The 25829-nt window shown below is 51.6% G+C and overlaps 1 protein-coding gene across 4 annotated transcripts in view; it reads left to right on the forward strand.

Annotated features, from left to right (window-relative positions):
- Window positions 1-25829, forward strand: part of SFXN5 (sideroflexin 5) — a 117126-nt gene that overhangs the window by 20044 nt on the left and 71253 nt on the right. For 2 of the 4 annotated variants that reach the window (XM_053255180.1, XM_053255181.1), the window contains exon 3: window positions 12621-12698. In XM_053255180.1, the coding sequence (XP_053111155.1) occupies window positions 12621-12698 (78 nt within the window). Of the gene's footprint in view, window positions 1-12618; window positions 12699-25829 lie in introns of those variants that run through there. The other 2 variants (XM_053255182.1, XM_053255183.1) reach the window with 1 other exon arrangement.

Below are 25829 nucleotides of genomic sequence, written 5' to 3' on the forward strand. Positions count from 1 at the left end.
AACCTGCAGTTTACCTGCCACCAGACTGCATAGGGCACATCAGGGCCGTGGCTGCCTCCCTATGGAGGGGTGTTCTGCATCAGGCAAAATCCATACAGCACATGTTGGGTCTCATGGCATCAACCATGGCCGCCTTGCCTCTTGTTTGTATGCGGCAGCTGCAGTGGACATCTTCAGCCGCCAGCGAGACTCCCAACACAAGACTACTTTGCAGTCCTCCCTGGGTTTGCTGGTCCCTCATCTGATGGATTTCTCACCCCAAACTGTCCAGATCCATGCCATTCAGCCCTCCGGGCCCTCAAGCCTTTCTTATTATGGACGTGGCGGAAACCAGATGGGTTGCCCACCTCTGGGACCTCTAAATAAACTGCAGATGGTCCCCTCGAGAGGCCCATCACATAAACTACTGCAGTATTCAAAGCCCTGAGGGACTTCCGTCATGATGCTTCCGGCTGTCACGTACAAGTCATGACAGATCACACAACTGTCAAAGCTACATAAACTGTCAAAGGGACACAGGCTCCCGGTCTCTGCTGGTGTGGCACTGGGCTCTGCACCATCACGCTTCCCTGTCTGCTGTCAGGGCCATCAAGAACGTTGGAGCAGACTACCTCAGCAGGATGCCTCACGAGTGGAAGCTCATCTCACGCTTCTCGTCTCACAAGTGGAAGCTCAATCCGGCTGTACTTCACAGGATCTTCCAAATATGGGGAATGCCACACATGGACCTCTTCACAAGCCCTGACAGCCATCCGTGCACTCTCTTCTTCACAAGGGCCGGCCTGGGCTCAGGCTCTCTCGGAGATGCCTTCACGCTCCGCTGGAGCACTCCACTTACCTGTTCCCTCCAATCCCTCTAATTCCTGCAGAAAATACAAAGGGACAAGACACAATGCATTCTGATAATACCCTGGTGGCCCAAGTGTCATTAGTGCCCATGCCTTCTCTGCCTGTTGCAGGGAATCTTCCACCACCTCGCTTGCTGCCCAGACCTTCTATCCCAACACGGCAGAATAGAAGGCATTGTTGCATCCAGACATTGCCCCTCTACGCCTACTCTCGGGGTACGCAGTCTAGGGGTGCTTCTGGATCCAAGCCTCTCCCTGGTGTCCCAGGCTGAGGCAGTGGCCAGAAGTGCCTTCTATCAGCTTCGGCTGATACGCCAGCTGCGTCTGTTTCTTGAGATGAACGACCTCAAAACAGTGGTAACCTCCAGACTGGATTACTGTAATGCACCCTATGTGGGGCTGCCCTTGTATGTAGTCCAGAAACTACAGTTGGTCCAGAATGCAGCAGCCAGGTTGGTCTCTGGGTCATCTCGGAGAGACCATATAACTCCTGTATTGAAGGAGCTACACTGGCTGCAATATGTTTCCGGGCAAAATACGAGGTTTTGGTTATAACCTATAAAGCCCTAAACGGCTTGGGCCCTGGGTATTTAAGAGAACGTCTTCTTCGTCATGAACCCCACCGCCCACTGAGATCTGCTGGAGAGGTCCGTCTGCATTTGCCACCAGCTCGTCTGGTGGCCACTCAGGGACAGGCATCCGCTGCCGCCCCGAGGCTTTGGAATGGGCTCCCTAGTGAAATAAGAGCCTCCCCATCTCTGACAATTCTTTAAAAGTCTTTAAAGACACATCTGTCCACCCAGGCTTTTAATTAATATTGTTTTAATGGTTTTAATGCTGTTTTAAAATATTCTTTTAAAAATATTAAATTGTTGTAATGTTTTAAACTTTTTGTTCTTTTAACTAATGTTTTACTTTTTCTGTTTTTATTTTGTTGTAAACCGCCCAGAGACGTAAGTTTTGGGTGGTATAAAAATATGTTAAGTAAAATAAAATAAAATAAACAATGGCCTGGCTGCCAGATGATATAGCTGTCTTCTCCGCAGGAATTCACCGTTCAGAACCTCTCCGTATCTTTTTGTACCCTTGGAGAACCAAGTAAAGGGCGCCAAGCTTCCTCTCAGTCCATATCAAATCGGATTGTTCACACCATCAAATTAGCATACCAATGGGCAGGAGCACAACCCCCCCCCCTTCTGTTAAAGTGCATTTGACCTGTGCTCTGGAGACTTCCAGGGTCTCTGGCAGGGGGATGCCCTTGGACTCAATCTGCTGAGCTGCTACGTGGACTACCCTGTCTTCCTTAGTCAAACATTATGCCTTAGACTTAAACTCCTGCCTGTAGGCTTCCAGCGGCCTCTGGTGGGCCACCTTGTGAAACAGGATGCTGGACTAGATAGGCCTGCTTGGGCCTGATCCAGCAGGGCTGTTCTTATGTTCTTCTGACTTTGGTCCTCCAGCTATTTTTGGACTATAATTCCCAGCCACAGTGGCCAGTAGCTAGGGTTTGTGAGAGTTGTAGGCCAACAACTGCAGGAGGGCCAAAGTTGAGCAGCCCTACCTTAGAGCAAGGGGTGATGTAGGCTCCAGTTCCGTGCACACCACTATAGGTTTCTCATGAGAACAATGAGATGTTCTGAGATGCCCATTTTCCTAAAGATATTCCACAACTTGACATGGTCGATGTAATTGAAGGCTTTTCTGTAGTCAATATAGCACATATTGACTTCTTTTTGGTATTCTTGGCTTGCTGAATTGTCTAGCGTGCATCAGCAATGATTGCTCTTGTTCTTCGGCCTTTTCTGAAACCAGCTTGAACCTCCGGCATTTCATTTTCACATAGGGCTCTAATCTGCATTGGATGATCCTGAGCATTATTTTGCTTGTATGTGAAAGTAAGGATATTGTGCTATGGTTTGCGCAATCCGTTAAGTCTCCTTTCTTTGGTATGGGTATGTAGACTAACCTCTTCCAATCTGTTGGCCATTCTATCATTCTCCACATTTGCTGGCATAGTTTGGTTAGAGCCTTGACTGATTCTTCTGTTGCCTGCCATATTTCTATAGCGATTCCATCAATTCCTGTAGCCTTCCGACTTGGTAATGACTGGAGTGCTGATCTAACTTCATCTTCCCGTACTAGAGGTTCTTGCAAGTAGGGAATATCTTCTAGAGTATCTTGGGTGTTGACATCCCTGCTATACAGATTTTCAGTATACTCCTTCCATCTGTTTGATCTTCTCTGAATCAGTTATTATCTGTCCTTTAGCATACCTTAACATACCAATTTGAGACTGGAACCTCCCTCTGAGTTCAGAGATCTTTTGGAAAACTTGACTTGTTTTTCCGTGTTGATTTCTATCCTCAGGGTCTTTACAGATGTCATTGTAGTACTGCTCCTTGTCTCTTCTAACAGCTTTCTGAAATTCCCTATTAAGTTCCTTTGTGACGCCTTTATCTTTCTTGACTTTGGCTTCTCTCCTCTTCATGGCAATTTCCACCATCTGTTGTGACATCCATTTTGCTTTCTTCTGTTTCTTGGTCTTTGGCAGTCTCTCTTCACATTTGTCCTTATCAACTTCTTTGATTTTATTCCACAGTTCCTCTGGTTCCCTATCAATGAGGTTCAGAACTTCAAAGCGGTTCCTGATGTTCTCCTTGAAAATGGTTGGTACATTCTCAAGATCATATCATGGGAACTGGATAGCTTTGTTTTTCTGCTTTGGCTTGACTTGGAACTTGCACATGAGCAGTTCATGATAGGTTCCACAATCTGCCCCCAGCCATGTCTTTGCTGTTATAACTGAGTTTTTCCACCTTCTTCCACCAATAATGTAATCAATTTGATTTCTATGTACTCCATCTGGCGATGTCCATGTGTATAGGCACCGCTTTGGTTGTTTGAAGAATGTGATAGCAATGAAGAGATCATTGGCTTGGCAGAAACTAATAAGTCGTTCTCCTGCTTTGTTTCTGTTTCCTAGGCCATATAAGCCGACTGTGTTTTCCTCCTTCCCTTTTCCAACTTTGGCATTCCAGTCTCCAACCACCAGCATCATATCTTGTTTGCATGTTCTGTCAATTTCAGACTGGATTTGAGCATAAAACTCATCAACTTCCTCTTTTTCTGCATCAGTTGTTGGGGCATAGACCTGAAGAACTGTCATGTTAAAGGGTTGTCCACGAAATCTAACTGATATTAGTTGGTCACTGGCTGCATTGTATCCAAGTATTGTATCCTTCCTTTCTATGAAAACAATACCATTCCTCCTTTGGTTTTCATGTCCTAAGTAGTAAATGGTATGGTTTTCTGACAGAAAGTGTCCCATTCCAGTCCATTTTAATTCACTGATGCCCAAGATGTCAATCTGTAGTCAATTCATTTCATCTTTCACTGTGTTGAGCTTTCCCATATTCATGCTTCTTACGTTCAAACCTTTTGAGTTCTTTGAGAGTGTCAACAAGTGTGTGGATCAAGGTGATCCAGTTGACATAGTATACCTAGACTTCCAAAAAGCTTTTGACAAAGTTCCTCATCAACGACTCTGAGGAAACTTAGTGGTCATGGGATAAGGGGACAAGTACATGTGTGGATTGCTAACTGGTTGAAAGACAGGAAACAGAGAGTAGGGATAAATGGAGAGTGTTCACAATGAAGGGAAGTAAGAAGTGGGGTCCCCCAGGGATCTGTACTGGGATGGTGCTTTTTGATTTATTCATAAATGATCTAGAAGTAGGGGTAAGCAGCGAGGTGGCCAAATTTGCAGATGATACCAAACTCTTTTGGTTAGTGAAATCCAAAACAGATTTTGAGGAGCTCCCAAAGGATCTCTACAGACAGGGGGAGTGGGCGACAAAGTGGAAAATGCGGTTCAATGTTGACAAGTGTAAAGGGATGTACGTTGGGACGAAAATCCCTAACTTCATGTATATGCTGATGGGATCTGAGCTGTCAGTGACTGACCAGGAGAGGGATCTTGGGGTCGTGGTGGACAGCTCATTGAGAGTGTCAACTCAATGTGCTGCAGCTGTGAAAAGGGCCAATTCCATGCTAGGGATCATTAGGAAGGGGGTTGAAAATAAAACGGCTTATATTATCATGCCCTTATACAAAACTATGGTGTGGCCACACCTGGAGTACTGTGTACAGTTCTGGTCACCACATCTCAAAAAGGACATTGTAGAACTGGAAAAGGTACAGAAGAGGGCAACCAAGATGATCAGGGGCCTAGAGCACCTTTCTTATGAGGCAAGACTACAACACCTGGGGCTTTTTAGTTTAGAAAAAAGACGATTGCGGGGTGACATGATAGAGGTCTATAAAATCATGCATGGTGTGGAGAAAGTGGATAGATTGAAATTCTTCTCCTTCTCACATAACACTAGAACCAGGGGTCATCCCATGAAATTGATTGCCAGGAAATCTAGGACCAACAAACGGAAGTACTTTTTCCCATAATGCATAATCAACTTGTGGAATTCTTTGCCACAAGATGTGACAGCCAACAACCTGGATGGCTTTAAGAGGAGTTTGGCTAACTTCATGGAGTAGAGGTCTATCAGTGGCTACTAGCTGGATGGCAAAAGGCCACCTCCAGCCTCAAAGGCAGGATGCCTCTGGCTACCAGTTGCAAGGGAGTAACCGCAGGAGAGAGGGCATGCTCCTATCAGCTCCTGCCTGTGGCTTCCAGCGGCATCTGGTAGGCCACTGTGTGAAACAGGATGCTGGACTAGATGGGCCTCCTTGGGCCTGATCCAGAAGGGCGGTTCTTCTGAAGCAGCCGCTTAAACAAGATGCCCCGTTGTGATGTTTATAAGCCAGATAGGGCTTTTTGTCCAGCTTCAGCTGGTGTGCTGTTTGTTGTGGTCTGTCCTGGAGAAGGCGAATCCTGCCACACTGATACATACCCAGGTCACTCCCAGAGGAGACCACCACACTGTGCTGAGCATGGAGATGCTTTCCCTTGAAAAGTGTCGGGAAATGTTGGTCAGTAGAGAACGCACCGCCCAGCTGCTGACAGGAGCCCAAACGTTTGGCCCAAATGCCCTCATATTCTATCAGCTGCTCTGGCTCCAAACCCATTTCCAGGCACAATCTGAGATGCTTGATGCATCTGAGATGCTGAGATGCCTGATGTTTAGAGCATTGTTCCCTCTAACAGGGTTTCCAGATGTTGTTGACAACAACTCCCACAATCCCCAGCTGCAATGGCTTCTGTTTGGAGATTCTGGGAGTTGTAGTCAACAATATCTGGCAATCCCTGTTAGAAGGAACACTGTTTTAGAGCCCAGAATTGTTTTTTGGGGGGGATCACCTGCTTGCAGCCGTCAGGTGAAGCCTGGCTAAATGTCCCTCAGCCCAGCAAGGTGCAGAAGAGGAGGGTGTGGGGCCTCCTCAGTAGAAGAGCCCAAATTAGGGAACTCGCTGCCCAGGGAGATCCAGCAATCCACCTTCCTGAACGTGTCCCAAGGGCAGGTTAAGGTGCCCCTGCATAAGCAGGCCTTTTAGGGCAGGTTTTCCTGAGGCTTTCCTGCGGTGGGATTGCTGGCCATTTCTTGTTTTAGGATGGTCTCTACCACACTGGCTGCATGCTGCTCCATGGCCCCATTTGCGTGTCAGATGCAAGAGGAAACTATTTTTATAAATAAATAAAATATAAAACTATTCTCCAGCCTCACAGGAGTATAAATAGAGAGTCTAGAGAGAAGGGCAGAAATAGTAGCAGTTGCTAGCTCTGGGTATTTTTTGCTGCACCCAAAACAAGCAGGGGAGATGTGCTTAAAACAGACCTTCCAACAACAAGCACCGTGCAGCGGGGAGCGGCTGAAGTCGACGGAGCACGCCTAGAACGGAACTGACCGCTGCATCCTGCCACTCTGGACACTTCCCCGACTTCTCAGGAAGGGACCTTGAAACTACCCATCAAAAGGCGAGCCTAAAAATTTGCATAGATGGCTGCCTGCTCATTGAAAAGATGCAGACCTGAAGGGGAAGTTGCATCATTGGGCTTCACTTCCTGGATTTCTGTGACGCGCCCAACACTGCCCAGCAAGTCCTGCAGGTGTGTCTATCTTTCCAAGCGGCAGCTCACCCTATTCCAGTCCTTGGAAATGCCACTGGAGGAAGCAGGAGTCCCTCTCAGGCAGTGCCCATTTTCTTCTAGGCTACTGGAGCGTGAGGCCCATGGGGCACATTGTGGCACCTCCCCAAAGCCTGCCTTGGAAACACCCGAGGCGAGAAAGAGCAAGTGTGGCTTCTCAGAGCCACATCTGGAGTTCTGGTCAGAGTCTGCTTCCCGGCGTACTTCGCTCATCCCTCCCAGGAACACCCACCCCCCCGCCACGGTGAGGCAGAATAGCAGGACTTGGGGGACACACGCAGACATATAAACTCTACAGCTCCCCCCACCCCCATCCTGGCATTTCTGACAACACACAATGTTTAACTTTTGGAACCGATCAGGTTCCCCAATGGGAGTGGAGGCTGTGCCTACATCCTGGCAGGTGTGAGACGGCAGTGCTTAAAATTAGGATTTTAATTGCTTGTAATGAAACTGTGTTGGGGTAGCAGAGGAGATCAGCAGATACTTTTGTGAAGCTAATTTAGTCCATGTGACATTTCCTTGGACAGATTGCTGCTAACACACAGCAGGAACTGTGGTAGCCGAGGGAGCCGAGAGGCTGTTGTGCCGGAGAGCAGAAGGAGACGGGAGTCTGGCTGCCTTCAGAAGGGCCCGCTTCGTGCCTCACCCAGACAGCCGCCGTTCTGGCTCTGCAATTAACGCTCCTGGTTTTGTTTGTGGCTGTCCGAGCAGAGGACGCCTGGGGCCTTCTTGCGTGCTTTGGGGGGCTCCTCGGGGGCTCCCGCCGCCTGCAGGCGCTTGCTCTGTGAGGACCCTCCAGCGGCATGCCTGCTCTCTGTGGCCTGGGCTGGGTGTGGGCGCGTGGCAGCCGGCCGGCCCTCTCCCGCAGTCGGTGAGAGAGTGGCCTCTTGGGCTTCCCGACGGAGAGGGGGGAGTGGGAATCCCAGGGACCTGGCTGTTGATGCAGTCTCCCATTTGTTTGGAGCTTTACCGAGTGAACCTTTTGAAAGTGGAAGCTGAGAGGAACCTCTTAGCTACCTCTTCTAGACAGAAGCCTGGCAGCTTTCAGGAGGGACTGGCTGAGAGACTACAGCATATAAGGGGCGAGATTCCCGTTGCCTGTCCTCCTGGCGTCTCTCTCCATCCTAGTCAAGTTCTCTCACAGCACCAGCCACCTTTGTGCAAGCGGGGTCCTTGGTCCTCCTCCTCCTCCTCCTCCTGCCGCCGCCTTGGCCCCTCTTCCCCTGCCAACCCCTGCAGTTCCGTGCTTCTGGCAATGCTCCCCCATCCTCGCAGTCCCATGCCCACCCTCCCCCCACTGTCACTTGGCCAGTCCCCCAGTAGGGTGTCTTTGCTCCACCTCGTTGGGGAAGGTTGGAGGTGCTAGTGGAGCTGGAGGCTGAGCAGCCACAGAAGGGAGAGATGTTTCTCCCTCTTGCCTCTTGAACCAGGGGCCATCCCATGAAACTGGTGGCCAAGAAAGTTAGGACCAACAAAAGGAAGTACTTTTTCACACAAGATGTGGTGACAGCCACCATCCTGGATGGCTTTAAGAAGGGCTTAGATACATTCCTGGAGGAGAGGTCTATCAATGGCTACTAGTCTGAGGGCTATAGCCTGCCTCCACCCTCAGAGGCAAGAGAATTCCACAAGTGGATTATATGTTGTGTGAAAAAATGCTTCCCTTTGTTGGTCCTAAATATCCTGGCCATCAATTTCATGGGATGACAACTGGTTCTAGTGTTATGTGAGAGGGAGAAGAATTTCTATCACTTTCTCCACACCATGCATGATTTTAAAGACCTCTATCCATGTGTCCCCCCCCCCCCGCCCCCGCAGTCATCTCTTTTCTAAACCAAATAGCCCCAGGTGTTATAGTCTTGCTTCATAAGGAAGGTGCTCTAGGCCCCTGATCATCTTGGCTGCCCTCTTCTGCCACTTTTCCAGTTCTACATTGTCCTTCCTTTGGCTGGTGGCTCTTTGGTGCTGGCAACCCAGAATCCGCTGTGAGACTGTGTGTGCGCAGTGTTGAAAAGAGACCTGCTTTTGGATACTGGAATACTGACAGTTGCTGTGGAGTGAGCAGGAGATGCTCCGGATGGCAGAAAGAGGGGAGAGGTCTGGCAGGCCTGCCCCATGGACCAGCCCTTGAGAAAGTGGATCTGGGAGAAAGGAAGTGCTTAGCCCCCTTTGCATACAAGGGAGTGCTCGGAAAACCCACTGCCCATGGATACTTTGTCCTGGTGTGTGTTTTAGCTCGTATCCCAAGACAGGGCCCTCTGGAACCCGAAGGTTCTGCACCGGTTAGACCTTTCATTATTTGTACAGGCAGAGCTAAGTGCTGCTGCTTCTCTGCAGTCCTCCTATGGAGGACTTGAAAACAACCACCCAACCCTTTTGGTACCAGAGGAAAGAGATGTAGAAGCCCACAGAAGCTTGAAACAAGACGAAACATTCATCCTGCTCAACAAGCCAGGCTTGGGCCAGGGTTGTTATAGTAACTCCAGAAACTTCCTCCCTCAGAGGAGTGGGGAAAGTAGAGCACCGAACCATTCACTGGCTTTCCCCGACCCCCCGTCTTCATTCAGAGGAGCCCGGTGGGCCATGTAGGTCAGTTGCAAAGAGAACCTGTGGTGGGCTATTCAGTGTCAGGAGACCTACCAACAAGAAGCACAAATAGTTCCTGGCATACTAAGCAGGCGGCTCTTGTCTTGGTTTGCCTTTCCAGGGTGCCATGGGGCCGCTTTCCCTGGCTCCTTAGTTACCATTCATCTGTTTGTCTCTGCTCAGACATGATCAGCACCACAAGGGGGTTTGGAATGGTCTTCCGAATGGGGAGGTTTTTGGCTTTTCTCCTCTAGATCTTGGGTTACCTTGTCACCATCTCTCCCTTTATATTTTTGGATGTCATTTCAGGTCTTTTTGTTGATTCCTCTCCAGATTGTACATTGCATTTGATTTGCATGGAAGGAAACTGTTCTTGATTTCATGGCGGCAAAGGGAAATGCTAGAGTAATTTTTGCTCAGTGCTGTTCCTCTCTCCTTGCAATAAACTAAAAAAACAACAACCCCACACTCCAGTTTTCCTACTGATGCTTTTCCTGGTTGCAAATGATCCAGCTGCAAAGAATCTCTAGCAGGAATCCACACTGCGGAGGATGCTGGGCTGGAGTGCAGACGGGGCCGTCTGCTTCCTTTTGGGGAGTGCACGGAGTGCCTTGCTGGTGTCCTTCCCTTGTGTTGGAGCTCCGCACATGCATCCGAGCACTTGGCTCCAGGCTGTGCTCTCCTCCTTCCTTGGGGTCTCCTTTCTGCCTAGTGGCGTTTGGCAGCTCTCTGGGCTGGGACGGCTGGGTGACTGTGTTGTTGTGAGCAGGGTCTGGCTCGCTCTTGGTGCCTACGAGCACTTGCGGGTGGCTCGTCCATATTCAGACATCAGGCAAACACACGTTGGAGGGCGGTCCTGCACACATGCACTGGCATGCCTGGATTGTGAGGTCTCCAGCCACGTGAGGTCTCCAGCCACGTGGAAGTGCCTCTGCCTTTCTTCTTGCCCTTCTGGAACTTGCCTGAAGATACAGCCTCTCTTCATGGGAGTGCAGAAGAAGGAGCAGTGCTTGATTTCCCCACCTGTTCCCACTAAGAAGGTGGTTTTCCGGCTCACCGCAGAACTGCAGGCTCACTCTCGGTCTGGGGACGGCGTGCTGGGAGTCTCAGATGAGCCTTGCTTAAAGGCATGCTGGTGGTGGTGCTGATCTGTAAAGGGCTTGTCCCAGAGGCTGTGCTGCTTTCTCGCGGAGTTGGTTGTCTGCCCTGGGCACGGAAAAGATCGGTTTGGATTCCTGGTCTTGATGCGTCCTTGCATCCCACCCCACCCCAGGAGCCCCACTTCCTCAGGGGCCTGAGCCACCGGAATGCCTCCCAAGTCCAGCTTGATGGACGGCTCCATTCTGGAATGCAGCATGTTCCTCGTGGAGGGGCCGGTGGGCGGAGCAGTGCTGCCTGGAGGGCTGAGGCCCACCTAGGAGGTGCTGGCCCCAGAGGAAGGAGCCAATATGGGGCAGGGGCGGTTTCACCCTCCTGGTTGTGGCAAAGCACTCTGGGATCTGGTGAGCCCCTGGGGCAGAGCTCTGCCTCTGAAGAGAGGGGCAGGGAGGCTTGTTGGCTCTTGAACCTCAGGAGTGCCCCGTGCCCTGAGGGGAGCCAAGCACCATTTGGTACTTGCCCAGGGTGCCGATCCGGGGGGGGGGGGGGAGAGGAAGCGCTGTCTTGAATTCACCACATCTGCTGAGTTGCAGGGCACATTTTCATGTTGAGGGTTTGTTTTTTGAAGAAGTCCTGATTGCCCTTGCAAGTACTGTTTGGAGTAGGCTGTTCTTTTCAGGAACCAAACGGTGCACAAGTGACGTGCCTAAGGCTGTCCCATGAATCCATGGTGGAGGCTGGACTTGGACTCACAACTCTGTGGCCATTGCTCTGGTCCCGACAGACTCTTCAGAGGTTTACATGGTCTCTGGACTCATAGAAGGGCCCAAATCTTGGAAAGGGATACACATTTGCTTTCTGTGATCTGACGTCTCCTGTTTTTCCTCTGTGTTGCATCTTTGCTAGCATCCCTTCCAAGGCCTAGTATGTGTGGCCGACAGACAGAGGTGGCCTTCAGCTGCGCGGAACGGCCCCCAGTTTGTCTGCTACCAATAAATGTTTATTTTGAGCACGTCATAGGAACATAGGCAGCTGCCATATACTGAGTCAGACCATTGGTCTATCTAGCTCAGTATTGTCTTCACAGACTGGCAGCGGCTTCTCCAAGGTTGCAGGCAGGAATCACTCCCAGCCCTATCTTGGAGATTCTGCCAGGGAGGGAACCTGGAACCTTCTGATGCTCTTCCCAGAGTGGCTCCATCCCCTGAGGGGAACATCTTGCAGTGCTCACACATCAAGTTTCCCCTTCATATGCAACCAGGGCCGACCCTACTTAGCTAAGGGGACAAGGCATGCTTGCTACCACAAGACCAGCTCTCCTCTCGGTCAGCTGGGTATCTCATGCTCTGCTGTCAAGGAAATGGCCACTGCCCATTTTCAGGTGAGGCTGGATTGTTGGAGTGATCAGCAGATAGGCCCCCAAGAGAAGAGCTGTGAGAAGTCCCGAGTGATGGACTGGGAAAGGGGAGACGTGCCCAGGAGGCTTGTATGCCAGGGGCTGGGAGGAAAGGGGAGTCCCTCTGTGGACATCTTCTTTGAGGACAAAAGGCATGGCAGGCCTTGGAGAGGGGCTGGCGGAGTCCAAGGCAAGCACTCAGCAAAATTTTAGGTACACCATAAGGGGCCTTGGGGACAAATTTCAGGTGCACCAGCTACGTCTCTTTGCTAACGCAGCTCTTAAACATGGTTCTGAATCTGCCATACTCTTTTAGTCCTGGTCTGAACTCTTTTAGTCCTGTCATAGTTCTGCAACAAGGGACTGTTACAAAGGGATGAAAAAGCCAAACATTGAGGATGGCTCCTGCTCCTCCTCCTCCTCCGAGGGACCCTCTTGAGAATTCCGCAGCGGACTGGCCCTGGTGACTCCTGTGGGCTTCTGGGCACCGGATGTGTCTCAGCGGCTTCTTGATGCTAACACTGATTGCGGAATTTCCCTTGTTGCATTGCTTTGGTTAACGGCAGCTCTGCTTGTTCTTTGTTTGCAGAATCGTCTTAAAGAAGCGGTGCAGTTGCTGGAGGATTATAAACATGGGACTCTGCCCCCAGGAGTCACCAGCAAGGAGGTAAGGAGCGGGGGACGGGTCGCCCCAGCCTAGCATTGGCAGGAAAACCTGCCCATCTCGCCCTTGTCAGTTTCTGGCCAGCAGCCAGTCCGGTTGCACATTCAAGGGCAGAGGAGTGTGGGGGGCGCGCTGATGGGCGCCTGATGCACACCCCACCCCTCATTGCGCCCTGTGCCCTTTGAAGGTCCTTTCCTGGCAAAGCTGCAGACGAGGGGGCGACGTGGTGCCAGAAGGGCCGGCCCCGCTGTCGGAGTGACCCTCCGGGCTGGTGGAGGCCGTGGCACCAAAGGAGGGACAGCTGCCTCTGCTTCCTGGAGCTCTGTCTGCTCCTCTCTTGCCTGCCCCAGCGTTCATGAGAGCTGCACTCCCTGCAGGCTGGTCATTCGTCAGGTAGAGCTGCGCAGTGAACCACACAGCTCTACCTGGTGAATGTCCAGCCTGCAGGCAGTGCAGCTCTCCTGAACGCTGGGATGGGGCCGGAGGGGGGAGAGAGGAGCAAACGGAGCTCTGGGAAGCAGAGGCCGCTGCACCTCCTTTGTGCCTCCTTTGTGCCTGGCTTATTAGGATGAGCAGCTTCTGGTTCCACACCTTCACACAGTTACATCTAGAGGGGGGAGATTGCTCCGGCCCCTGCTGTGGCAGCACCGTTTGCAGCAGGAACAAAGAGTTGCTTTCCTGGATAACACTAAACAAAAGGTGCATCTAACTTAGAAATGGTCTCTCAGGAGTTCTCCTCTGTATATTCTGAGACTGAATATTCTCTGCTTGAATATTTGCCAAATATTCACTGAGAAATTTATAGCTGATCTCCAGGGATTCCAGAGTTCAGTGTTTGATATTTTCGAATGTCTGTTTGACAGCATTGGTGGTTGACATGCAATGGTATTTAATATTTTGATTGTGTTTAGTAGCTTTTGAGATTTCATATGTGACAGCTGCCAGCATTAAAGCAAGAGACGCCAAGAAGCCAAAAAATTTGAGTTTCCAATTTTGAGGTTAAAATTTCAGAATCAAAATCCGAATGGCGCTTTGGAGATTCCTGAGTTTGTGCCAAATTGTTAGCGGCGTCAGATGGGGTCGAGATGGGTTGCAGGCGGGTTCCAGAGCAGAGCAGGATCAAAAGGGCCAGAGGCAGAGGTGGCTGGAGACAGGTTGGCAGGGCGGACGGTGGAGTTGCTCAGGCTGGAGAGCCAAGCCTAGCAGAGCGCCGCTCCTCTAGGGCCCCTGTTGGCTGCCCAGGGCACCCAAGGCCTCTGGGGCTGACTGGCTGCCATTTTCCACCCCGCCACTGGGGATGATGGCGCTGTAGAGCAGCAAGGCTCAGCCCAGCCAGCCTCTCCTTCCTTCGGAAAACCACCCTAATGGCACAGAGAGCCCTGCGGCCAGACCTTCTGGTTGGAGCCTGCTGGCACCTTACACCAGATGTTCCTCCAGCTGTGACTGAATCTTTCTCAGAGGCCAGCCAGAGGCCTGGAAGCTGATAGTCAGGGCCTGATGGCTTGAGTCCCGCATCTGGTGATCAAAGGTAGGCTGCTTCTTAACATGGAGGTTCAGTTTTAAGCTCTCCTGGTTCACGGCTTTGGTGGGCCAATCCTCTCTAAATCTGATGGCCATTGCAGTCTTTTGTGGCAGAAAGTAGCCTAACTGTGCCTGGGCACTGAGCCACCGTGTTGCAGACCTTGCCCCACACAAGTGGGGGCCAAAGACAGCTAAGGGTTGTTTCTGCCAGTTGACCACGTGTGTCCCCTGACTCCAGCCCTGTGGAGTCAGAGTTATGTCAGCAGTGTACAGACGGGGCTTCCTGCAGAGGCAGCCCCACTGCCAGGGGGCTGGACTTCATTATTAATTGCACTGCAGTTCAAATGGCAACAAGCCTGTGACATCCTGTATCCTGGGGAGGTGGGGAACAGCCGTGGCCCACCTGCCTTTCCCCATTGAGTGTGTGGTTGAGGCAGGACATGCACCTGGGTCTTCTGGGTCTACACCCGATGCTCTGTTCCGTGACTGCCTATGCCTGAACAAAATGCTGCTTCTGTAGAGGAGGAGAGGCGAGGGTTGGACCCCCAGCCTCCCCAGTTAGGGGCTTGCAGGTACAGTAGTATGCTCCGGAGGCCCTCGGTGGCTCCCCATCATGAGGCGAGGTGGCACGATGTAGTCCTTGGAGATGTAGCCCATCGGCCCCCAAAGCAAGGGGGTCCGCAGCGCGCCACTGCTGAGTTGGCCCTAGAATTTTAGAGCGGTTTTGTTCACGTTTCGTCTAAGCTGCCTCCCTTTTGAAGGTCCCGATGGCTCTCCTCATCCCCCAAGACACAGCTGTCAGACTCTGAGAAGCAGCTCTGTCCTTGGAGTGTGGCTGCCAGTGGACACTCGCGTAGCTTGGAGAAGACACCTGGGATGGAGATGCCCTCAGCTGTGCAAGCGGTTTCTTTTGCAAGCCTCTCTGGGGTGGGCAACTCCTTGGTACCGTATTTCTGAGCTTGTGTGTTTGCATCTTCCTTAGCACTTTTTCTCTTTTTGTTCTTGCTGCTGTCCTGTGAAATGGAAAACCTCTAATGAGGTTACGTGGCGTGGCATCATGTCACCGTTTGAGCTTTGGTTTCTGGTCACTAGTCAGAAACGGCTTTTAGAGGAGTGACGAAAACCACTTCTTTGTTTCCTGGCCTGAACAGACCTTGGATCAGCCCCGCCTAATGCCACAGGAGTTCATCTTGCGGGGCGAGGAAAAGCCCTGCTTCTCAGAGTGGCCTTTTCTCCAGGGCCTGTCGCTTTGCCAAGAGCTCCAGCTTGGTTCAGGGTGGCTGCTTCCCCTTTTGGGGAGGCCTTGTGCCAGTTCAGCTTTGCCTGGCACCGCAGTTTGGACCCACCTCGCGGCTGGCTTCCGTCCTGGCATCAGCTGCTTGTCCATGCCTCGCCTCGGCCAGAGGCCAGTGCTTCTGGGGGGAAAGTGGGGCTGAGGGGGCTCTCTGGTAACGGGTCGCTAAGGTGCCCTGATCCCGAACGGGCGAGGGTGTCAAAGGTTAAAACCAGCACCTTCAGCTGAGCCTGGAGAGGCAGCTGGTGTGGCTATCCAGTGTTCCCCTCTTCCCACTCGCGTCAGTCACCTGTCACTTTCCCGCAAACCTTCCATAAGGCCACTATGGGGTGTTTGTGGCAAGCGAAGCAAGGAGTGACAAGTGGTCCTCCCAACTGGAGGTAAAGCACATGGTTTAGATGTGAAGAAAAGTAGCTCAAGTTTCAGGGCAGTTTTGACAGAGACCATGACTGGAGGAGTTCAGAAGGCGGCTTCCGTGGTGCGTGCTGGAGGCCGTTGAGGTCTCGCACATCTGTCCGAGAGCAGAAAGGTGACTGTGGTGATCTTTGAGTTCCCTTCCTCCCTGGAAATTCTGTGCCTGCCAGAAATAGTGCTGAGAGGAGCAAAATGCTCCATTCCTCCTTTTCAGCGGTGCTTATCTGTAGTGCCGAAATACTGCCAGGCGGAGGGAGGGTAGAGGCAGCCTGAACCAAAGACTGAGTCTTCTGAACCGCTGCTGAGTCGCATCACGATTGCAACCCTGAGGCCTTCCTCGCCACCCCTTGGGTGGAAACCTGGGTTCGCCTTCCAGGCACCTCCCATTTTGACTGCTGCAACCCTCTTTCTGGCTGCCACACTTCAACCCCTTCACAGGGCTGCTCAACCTGGGCCCTCCTGCAGATGTTGACCTGCAATTCCCATAATCCCTGGCTGTTGGCCACTGTGGCTGGGGATTATGGGAGCTGTAGTCCAAAAACAGCTGGAGGGTCTAAGTGGAGCAGGCCTGGCCTCTGCCCCCGGCACAGTCATTGACCTCTCTTGTAGCTCAGCCCACGTGATGCCTCTCCTTCACACCTTGCCCTGGCTCCCTTCCTGGTTCTGTATCCAGCACAAACTCCTCGGCCTTGCCTTCGGAGCCCTCCGGGGCCGCCTCCTCCTCGGCTGCCCCCTGGGGCCCTTGCATGGCCAGGAGGATTCCTCCCTCCATCCCTCTTCAGGATGCCCTGTGTCTGGCCTGGCCCCTTGGCCTCCATCTGCTACATGGGACTGAGCTGAGCTCTTCCCACCACCTCCTCTCCCCCGGTCCTGTTTTGTCTCGCCATTGCTCTGCAAGGCCCTCTGTATGTGGATGGAACTGAGTAAAGAAGAGTGCATGACCCATCGAGAGAGCTTTGGAGAAGGTGGGCTAATCAGTCAGGCTGTGAAGGCAACGGTGACAGATCTGCACCAGTCATGACTGCAGCTAGTCCTGCTAGTGGAACAGATGATCAGAAGGCCAAGAAGAGACGGTTCGTGTCGCAACGTGCGTGCAGAGAGCTCCCGTGAGATGTCTCCAGTTCCCAGGCTCATCACTGGCTGCAGAGGCTCAGTTCAGTTTGTTCCTATCGCGGCAGTTCAGACGGGGGTTGCCTCCTCTGTGCTTAAATGCTGGATGATTAGACCTTGGGGGCCGGACGGCCCTTTGCTCTGGGTCTCAGTCTGGGGCAGAGCTCGCTGTGCACGCCTGCAGCCCCACCCTCTGCTGCCTGGAATCTCCCCAGCCCCACGGGGCGAGCAGCCGGATGCAAGAGTAGCCCTGCTGGGGAGGAGCAGAGACCCAGCTCCGCGCCCAGCATTCTGGGTCCACCAGTGGCCAGCCAGATGTGCCCCCACCTCGGAAGCTCACAAATCAGGCCTAGACTTGGACCCAGTCTTGTGGGGCCTCCCCCCCCCACTAGCTAGTCTCTCTGCTAAGTGTTTTGATGTGGTCGTGGCAGCCTCTCTTCAGGCCCTCGGAGAACTCGAGAGGGGTGTGTTAATGACCGCGGCTGCAGCCAGACGGGTCCGCTGTCCTTTTTGTAGACCAGGCTTGTCAGCAGGCAGGTCTCTCAGAAACCCAGATGTCTGCTGGCTGGGTTGGTCATTCTGCCCAGTAGCAGCTTGTCCTAACAAGGCCAGGGGTGCCAAAGGAGCAACTTGGCTGGCTGGTGCGCGCTCTCTCTCTCTCTCCCCCTCCCCTGCCCCGCCCGTGAGCCCTGCTGCCAGAAGGCTGGCCATCCATCAGGTAGGGCTGTGTAGTTGACCTAATGAATGGCCGGCCTGCAGGCAGCCTGGCTTCCGGGCAGAGTGTGAGAGAGAGGAGCCACCCGAGCCATCCTTTGCCGCCCCCCACCCCACCCCCCGCTTGTTAGGATTAGCCGCTGCTGATTCTGTGCTTCGGTGGCCAGCATCATGGAGGACTTTCCCCCTTGCGGTGCGCTGGGATATTTTTTAGGCTGTGCCAAGCAGACCACTGCTTGTAGACTCCTCTGGCTCCTTGGTGGCCTCCAAGATGTGTGGCTCTCTTCTCCCCTGTCAGACCCCACTGGCTGGGAGTTGTCTGGGTGACTCCAGCTGCTAGCCGGGCACAGCATTCTGGGCGTCTCTGGGATGTGGCTCCAATTGCCAGTGTGCTGCCCGAGCTTCCAAGAGGCTGCTGAGGTCAGAGGCCAGGGAGCGGCCAGGGGAGGGTGGCCAGGAACCTCCCTGGATGGAGGCGTCTGGTGGAGATGCAGCCCTTCTGCCTGAGCCTGCTGCAGGACCCTCCTTCAGTTCCTCTTTGCTTCTCTCTCTCCGTTTCGCCTGTTGAGCAGGGCACGCACTTGGCATGAAGAACGACCCGAGGGAGGGGAGCTGGTCTGGTGGCCGCAAGCCTGAATGGTCCCCTTGGCTAAGTAGGGTCTGCCCTGGTTTGTGTTTGAATGGGAGACTGCGCGTGTGAGCACTGTGGGATCTTCCCCTGAGGGGATAATGGGGCTGCTCTGGGAAGAGCCCCTGCCTGGATGCTTGCCTGCAGAAGGACCCAGGTTCCCTCCCTGGCAGCAGCATCTCCAAGGGAGGGCTGAGAGAGACTCCTGCCTGTAGCCTTGGAGAAGCCGCTGCCAGTCTGTCTTGCTAGACGGTACTGAGCTCGATGGACCCAGGGTCTGACTCAGTGGAAGGCCGCTTCCGCTGTCCCTGTGGTGCTATGAGTTCAGCATCTCCAGTCCAAGGCACAGGCAGCAGACGCTGGGAGCCTGCTTGAGAGCTGCTTCCAGTCAGAGCAGACCATCCTGAGCTCCACGGACCAGGACTCTGGCCCGGCGTCAGGCCACTTCCTCGCTGCTCTTCATCCCTGCAGGCTGCACTCGGTGGCTGTCGGAGGGTTTTGCAGTCTCATCCTTGAACTGAACTGCGGAAATGAATATGGACACTCTCAACAAAAAGACCTCTGTAGTGCACACACAAAGGAAAACCAAACGTCGTTGGTCAACATAAGACGTATCGGTGTGGCACACCATCCTCAGTTTAAGTAAAACAAATGATGAGCACAGATGAAAATCTCAGTTCCCCAGCTGTTGAATTCCTTCAGTGTGATAACACGCAGTCCCCTGACTGGTGGAGAGATAATGAGTGGGGGGCGGAGGGGAAACACCGGATTCTTCTCAGAGGCTAATAAACTTCATGGCATCGGCCAATTTCTCCAGAGCATTGATCTCGGGTCTCAGTTTCTCTGTAAATAATGCTTCCTTGGTTTTCCTTCTTTGTCGGTTCCTTTCAGTCCCTTCAATAGGTATCTTAGTGGGCACCATTTGGCCTTCATGCTTAGTCCTCATATGCAAGGAGCAGAGTTTCGTTCTCTTTGCACAGTGCCTCATATCTGCTAGATGTTCGTTATATCTATCTTTCCGTGACCTGCCGGATTCCCCAGTATAGAATGAAGTGCAACCTAAGCACTGAATTTTATGTATTGTACCTTTCCACAGTTTCCTTCCCCCTGTTCACAAATCTCACAGTCTTGTACATCCCATCTCCTATCATGCAATCTAGAGTTAACTAAGAATTGTTTAAGTGTCATCGGTGCTGCGCAAACCACATTCACCTAAATTCCTTCACCTTAATTCCCGGTCTTTCCAAGTTTCTCTGGGTTTGCCATGTAAATCTATCAGGAATATGGAAAGGCCACGTGCTTCTCTGCTCTTGAAGCAGCCTAGCTCAGAGCCGTGAGTGTCCAGCGAACAGCTTGCTTGGGAAGAAGTGTCACCCAATTCCTCCGCTGAAGGCTGCGCATCCGTGCTCGTCCTTGTGTTCTGCTAATGATGGTAACAGGCTGTCAGTGGCCACCGCCAAGGTTTTCCAGCACTGTGGGGGCCGTCTCGGGAAGGATGACATCACCGAGGCCTGCTCGGTCTCTAGGGCTGCTGCGGGGGCAGTTTCTGGGCTCTTCTGCTCAGTTCCAGCTTTCTCTGGTCCTGCTTAATAGATCGTATGAAAAATGGGACTGTGTTGGCAAACCAAGCAAGGAGGCAGGCTGAGTAACAACGTTTAAGACTGCATCTAGCCAAGGGTAGCGTTTAAGCCTGCTCGGCCTCCTGGGCCATTGATTACTAGGCATCTGTCGCATTTGTTCCAAAGGCCTTTTCCTCTCCATCATGGAATAGTCCAGGACCAGTCATGGCAGACTAACCTCCTCCCCTTTTCCAATGGAGCTCTTTGTTTCATAGGTCATGGCGATGCTCTGGACATCTGTGTGTCTCATCAGGAAAGCGTTTGGCAAAGTCTTCCTTGCTAGGAAGTCCTGCGCCGCTGCCATCCCCAGCGTCGTGCCTCTCCACTGTGGTCCTGGTTGGGCTTGTGTAATCCAAACCTCCCCCCACCCACCCCGGCTCATGTGGCAATTCCCCTTTCAGCCCTCAGGAGAGCAAAGCCAGGCTGCTTGTTGGCCTACTTGCTTCATGTCGGGGACCCCCGGAGCCTGGATCCCAAAGCAGAGGAGGCCCCGGTTCCAGCAGAGCAAAGGGGGATCTCCATTCCCTGGCTCCTGGGGAGACTGCAGGATTGAGGGCATCCTAGACTCTGGGCCCTGCCCCATCACCCCCAGGGCCAGAGACCTGGGTGAGTTGGAAAAGAGCGCTCCTTTGCCAGGCCAAGGCTCTCCCACCCCGCCCGGCACAGAGCCCTGACCTGGAGGAGCAGGCCAGCAAGCACATCTCCTCCAGCCCAGGGCCCTCCCGAGGCTCCAGGAAGTGGCAGGGATGCAGGGCCTGCCCTGGAGCTGCCCAGTCGCAGCCTGGCCGTGGCTGGTGCAACCTTCCCCTTCAGGAGGCTGCTCCTGTCCTAGCCTCCCTGCTGGGGAGTGCCGAGGTTTCCTCTTGCTCTGTCTGTTTCTCTCTTTTGTGTCCCTCAGCACAGCATCTGCGCAGCACCCAGGCGTCACCCAGGTCGCCGCTGCCCTTGCCTTTGCCATTTTTTGAGATTATTTTTCGTCCTGGCACCCTAGAAGAGCTAACCAGAAATCCTGAGCCTTTCCCCCCATGAAATGGGATGTGACTGCGAGGCTGTTCCCAAGGAGGCGTGCTTCCTCCTTGGCTGTTTTGGTGGAGCGTGGCTTGCGACTTCACACCCCTTGGGCTTTCCAAATGCAGCCTTGCTGGCTCATGGCTTGGGAGCGGTTTCATTTCTTTCCATCGCAGAAGTGCAAAGAGCTTGCCATCCTAATGGGCATGTATTTATGACTGGGCTCTCCCTTCAATCAGGCTAGCAGCAGGAAGGGCCCCACTCCTGCTGGCTCAGGCACAGCAGAGAACAATGAAGCCACCGGAGGCCAAACAGCATCCCTTTGGGGGAATAATGGCTTTTTTTACACTGTTGATGAAGAGCGAAGAGGTCTATTTGCAGTAAACTGCACTTTTCATTTCCTCCGGCCTCTCACCCACCTATTACTCAGCCCAGAAAACATACCTACCAAATAGCACATGTGGTCGGGGAGGCCCTTTTGATGGCCCATGTTGGGATTCGGTTAGCCCCCGTTCAGTGCAGCCCTGGGGCCCCCAGGTCCTCACAAGAGGCTTGAGGGAGGGGGTCAGTGCAGAGCTACACTTGTGGGGCGCAATCTAGGTACGCTTCAGCAGCTCAGCTTCATGAATGATTGGGGCCTAGTTATGGGGAGGTTCAAGGAGAAAGGAGGCGAGGCCTGCATGGGGCAAAGATGTCTGTGCAGGTGGGAGCTACCTTTAGTGGTCCTGTTTTCTAAGGAAGCTCCCTTATCCCAGGCCAGGCCACTGGTCCATCTAGCTCAGTACTGCCTGCAAACCTGTAGCAACTCCTCGGGTTTCCGGCAGTCTCTCCCCCAGCTCTTCCTGGAGATGCTGCCAGGGATGGAGCCTGGTCCCTTCTGCCGGCCCTGCAAGGGCTCTCCCCCTGAAGTTGTGCCTTCCCTCGTCTAGATGAAATACACCTTCGTTTGGAGGCCAGGGAGCCATCGTGGCTCTGTACAGAACAAGGAATTCAGAGCATGTGACATAGGAAGCTGCCGTATACTGAGTCAGACCATTGGTCCATCTAGCTCAGGATTGTCTACAGAGACTGGCAGCGACTTCTCCAACAAGGCTGCAGGCAGGAATCTCCCTCAGCCTTCTATCTTGGAGATGCTGCCAGGAGGGAACTTGGAACCTTCTGCTCTTCCCAGAGCGGCTCCATCCCCGGAGGGGAATCTCTTCCAGTGCTGCTCACACATCTTGTCTCCCATTCAAATGCAACCAGGGCGGATCCTGCTTAGCTAAGGGGACAAGTCACGCTTGCTGCCACCAGACCAGCTCTCCTCTCATAGTGCTTTTTACTGGGCAAGCTGAAGCGTTAAAATCAAATCTTCCAACCCAAGTGAACTCTTCTCTTTGGAAGCGTCCAGGGCCAGAGGCAAGGAAGACTCTTTCCCTGGATGTGTCTGGGCTAGTGTTAAACCAGTGATGCCAGATATTCACTTGAAAAAGAGGCCAAGATGGATTTGGACCAGGGGCAGACAACCTGGGGGATATGTGCCACAAGCCAAGCCCTGGATTTGGAACGGTCAAGGCAGGGGCTGCCTTTGAGGTTTCAGAGCAACTTTCTCCATTTGGTAGAGCAGGAAGGAGTTTCCTTTTTTGCATGGCTAGGTTTGGTAACCCTGAAGTCAGTGTGGCTCTCTTGTCTGTGTGGTTGAAAGACCTTGTTGGCGATGCCGCTGTGGTCAGCAAGGGGAAGGTCCTGATGGGAACGAAGAAGAGCGGAGGCGTGGGCATTCCTGATGGAGAAGTTACTAAAGGCACATTCATAGGCAATCCCAAGCAGAAAGAAAAATGGCAGACCGTGGAGCCAATATAGCTGCACAAGAAGCTGACTGAGTGATTGATTGATTTCATTTATAAATCTCCTAAATCTCAAGGCAGTGCATACATCTTAAACAAAAAATAAAATTTAACATTTTTCGAAAGAAAAGAAAACAGTTGAGCAAAAGGCCTAAGAAAACAAGTGTTTCTTAAGTGATTTTTTGAAGGCAGCCAGAGGTGGAAAAGCTCTTATTCTGACAGAGAGCACTTTCTACAGCCCTGGGGCAGCCACAGAGAAGGTCCTGCGTTGCCACCAAACAAGCCAGTGGCAGCCATAACTGAACCTTCCCATGAGGTCTCTGTAAGCAGCAGAGTTCCTGACAAAGAAGGAACCTGGCAGGACCCAGGCCGTTAGTGATGAACTGGATTTTATTATTATTATTATTTTTTACAAGACATGTATAAGAAACTTGTAGGGGCAGTGATTTTATTTTTTTAAAACTTGAGTTCAGGATTTCTTGAGGCTGGCAAGGGATACCAAGAGCAACAAAAGGGGTTTTTTTTTAGATGTGTTCGAAGAGGAAGGAAGCAGTAGGCTGAATGCTCAGTCAGGATGGCAAAATGCTAGCAAGTGACAAGGAGAAGGCAGAGCTGCTTAGCTCCCAGCTTTGCCTCAGTCTTCTCCCCAAAGGGGAACTACTGCTACTACTAGGACTATATCTATGCCGCTTTTCAACAAAAGATCCCAAAGCAGTTCATGTGGAGAAATAAACATAAATAAATAAGATGGATCCCTGTCCCCCATGGGCTCACAATCTAAAAAGAAAGATAAGGTGGACACCAGCAACAGCCACTGGAGGGATGCTGTGCTGGGGTTGGCCAGGGCCAGTTGCTCAATAAAGAAAATCACCACTTTTAAAAGATGCCTCTTTGCTCAGTTAGCAGGGGACACTGAACTGTGTGCAGCCTCACAAAAGTAGTGAGTGGAGGGTCAGGATTCCATTTCAAGACCGATCAGGAGTGGGTCTCGAAACAGATATCTCTCTTAAATGAATTCCTTCAGGGCCATATAAATTGCAACTAAAGGTACTAAACTAAGTTGGTGATGTACTTTCCAAACCTCCGTCTATCATCACTTTTGAGAAACGTCCTGGAGAATGGGTGAGGTGCCACCATGCTGGAGATGGACTCGTCTTATTCTCATCTTCACAAAGGGATGATCCAGGAAAACATGGATCGGTCAGCCTAATTTTAATACCAAGGAAGATAGTAGAAGAGTTTATAAAACAGTTGAACTGTAAGCATCTTGATAACAAAGCAGTGATTAGTAGAAGTTGGCATGGATTTGTGTAGAATAAATCCAGTCGGACTAATCTTACTCTTTTTTTTTCTTTTGGCTTGGGTTACTAGCTTAGTGAATTGTGGGGATGCTGAGGATCTAATTTATCTTTATTTCGGCAAAGCATTTGACAGAGTTACCCATAGTATCTTGGTTAGCAAACTGGGTGATTGTGGGCTGCATGATGTTGGTTCACTTGATATTGTTGATCCACGACTGGTTGGAAAACCTTACTCAGAGAGTGCTCATCAGTGGCTCTTCATCAGCCTGGAGGGAGGTTTCGACGGGGTTGCCACAGGCCTCGGCCCTTGGTTCAGTATCTTAAACATTTTTATCAATGACTTAGATGGAGGAGTAGAGCGAACTCCTATCAGATTTGCAGATGACACAAAATTGGAAAGGTAGTTAACACTTCAGAAGACAGCAATAAGATTCAAAATGACCTTGATTGAATGGAAGTTTGGACTGAAATGAACACAGTGAAATTCAACAGAGACAAAGTTCTGCACTGCAGAGGGTGAAGTGCACAGGTATAGGATGAGGTATACCTGAAGCACACATGAAAAGGATATTTGGGATGTCAGTCAGTCATAAGCCAGTGTGGTATAGTGGTTAGAGTGTTGGACTAGGACCGGGGAGACCCGAGTTCAAATCCCCATTCAGCCATGAAACCAGCTGGGTGACTCTGGGCCAGTCACTTCTCTCTCAGCCTAACCTACTTCACAGTAGGTTGTGAAAGAGAAACTCAAGTATGTAGTAGACCGCTCTGGGCTCCTTGGAGGAAGTGCGGGATATAAATGTAATAATAATAATAAGCTGAACACGAGCCAGTTGTGTGATGCAGCTGCAAAAAAGAGGCAAATACAGTTTAAAGTGGCATTAAAGAAAGAAAGATTGTGCCGAGTCAGTGTTGATCACAGAACCATGTGGTTTTCGTGGTAGAATACAGGGATGGTTTACCATTGGCTTCCTCCTGCTCAGTATGAGATGATGCCTTTGCTGTTGTCACTGAAGTGAGTATCTGCCTCCAGCACCTTCCTATATCTCTGCTGCCCAATATATATGGGCAGCATATGTGACTACTATCTATCTATCTATAGTTAATAGGCACAGTTTGGGAAGCACACCGGTGGGGATTTGAACTAATAGCCTCTTGCTCCCTAGGCAAGCTGCTTCCCCGCTGTGCCACTGCAGCTGATAATGGAGACAAATGTTTCCTCAATATCTGTTCTTGCAACTGAGTAACTAAGATTTCGATGTGTGCCACCCCAGAGCCATCTGGGCACTTTTGAAGTATTCTTGTAACCAACTAAGTATTTTTAAGTGTATCTAAAAAGTCAAAAGCCTCAGACGGAACTAGTCTGTAGTAATTTTAATAAAAACTCTTTTTTCTCTGTTCTTTATTTTTTTACAAGCCTCCAAAGGTTAGTTATTAACGCAGCAGGATGGGGCGGGGGGCAGAAGGGGAATTTCTCAGGTACAAAATGTGTCTCAAAGAGAGCTTGGCCAATTCACGTTAACTCCACGTGCAGGCAAACTCCTGAGAGAACAATTGATTTTTTTCTTGCCTATGAGTGAGAAGGAGAAAAGGGGAACGGGGATCTTTGATCACTCCAATTCCCATTCAGAGTAGCCTTTTTGGAGAGATCTGGTGGCAGCAGTAACCTACCAGAACTTTGAGGTTTACCAGATTCTTTTTC

The sequence above is a fragment of the Hemicordylus capensis genome, chromosome 5 (genome assembly GCF_027244095.1).
Source record: "Hemicordylus capensis ecotype Gifberg chromosome 5, rHemCap1.1.pri, whole genome shotgun sequence".
NCBI lineage: Eukaryota > Metazoa > Chordata > Lepidosauria > Squamata > Cordylidae > Hemicordylus > Hemicordylus capensis.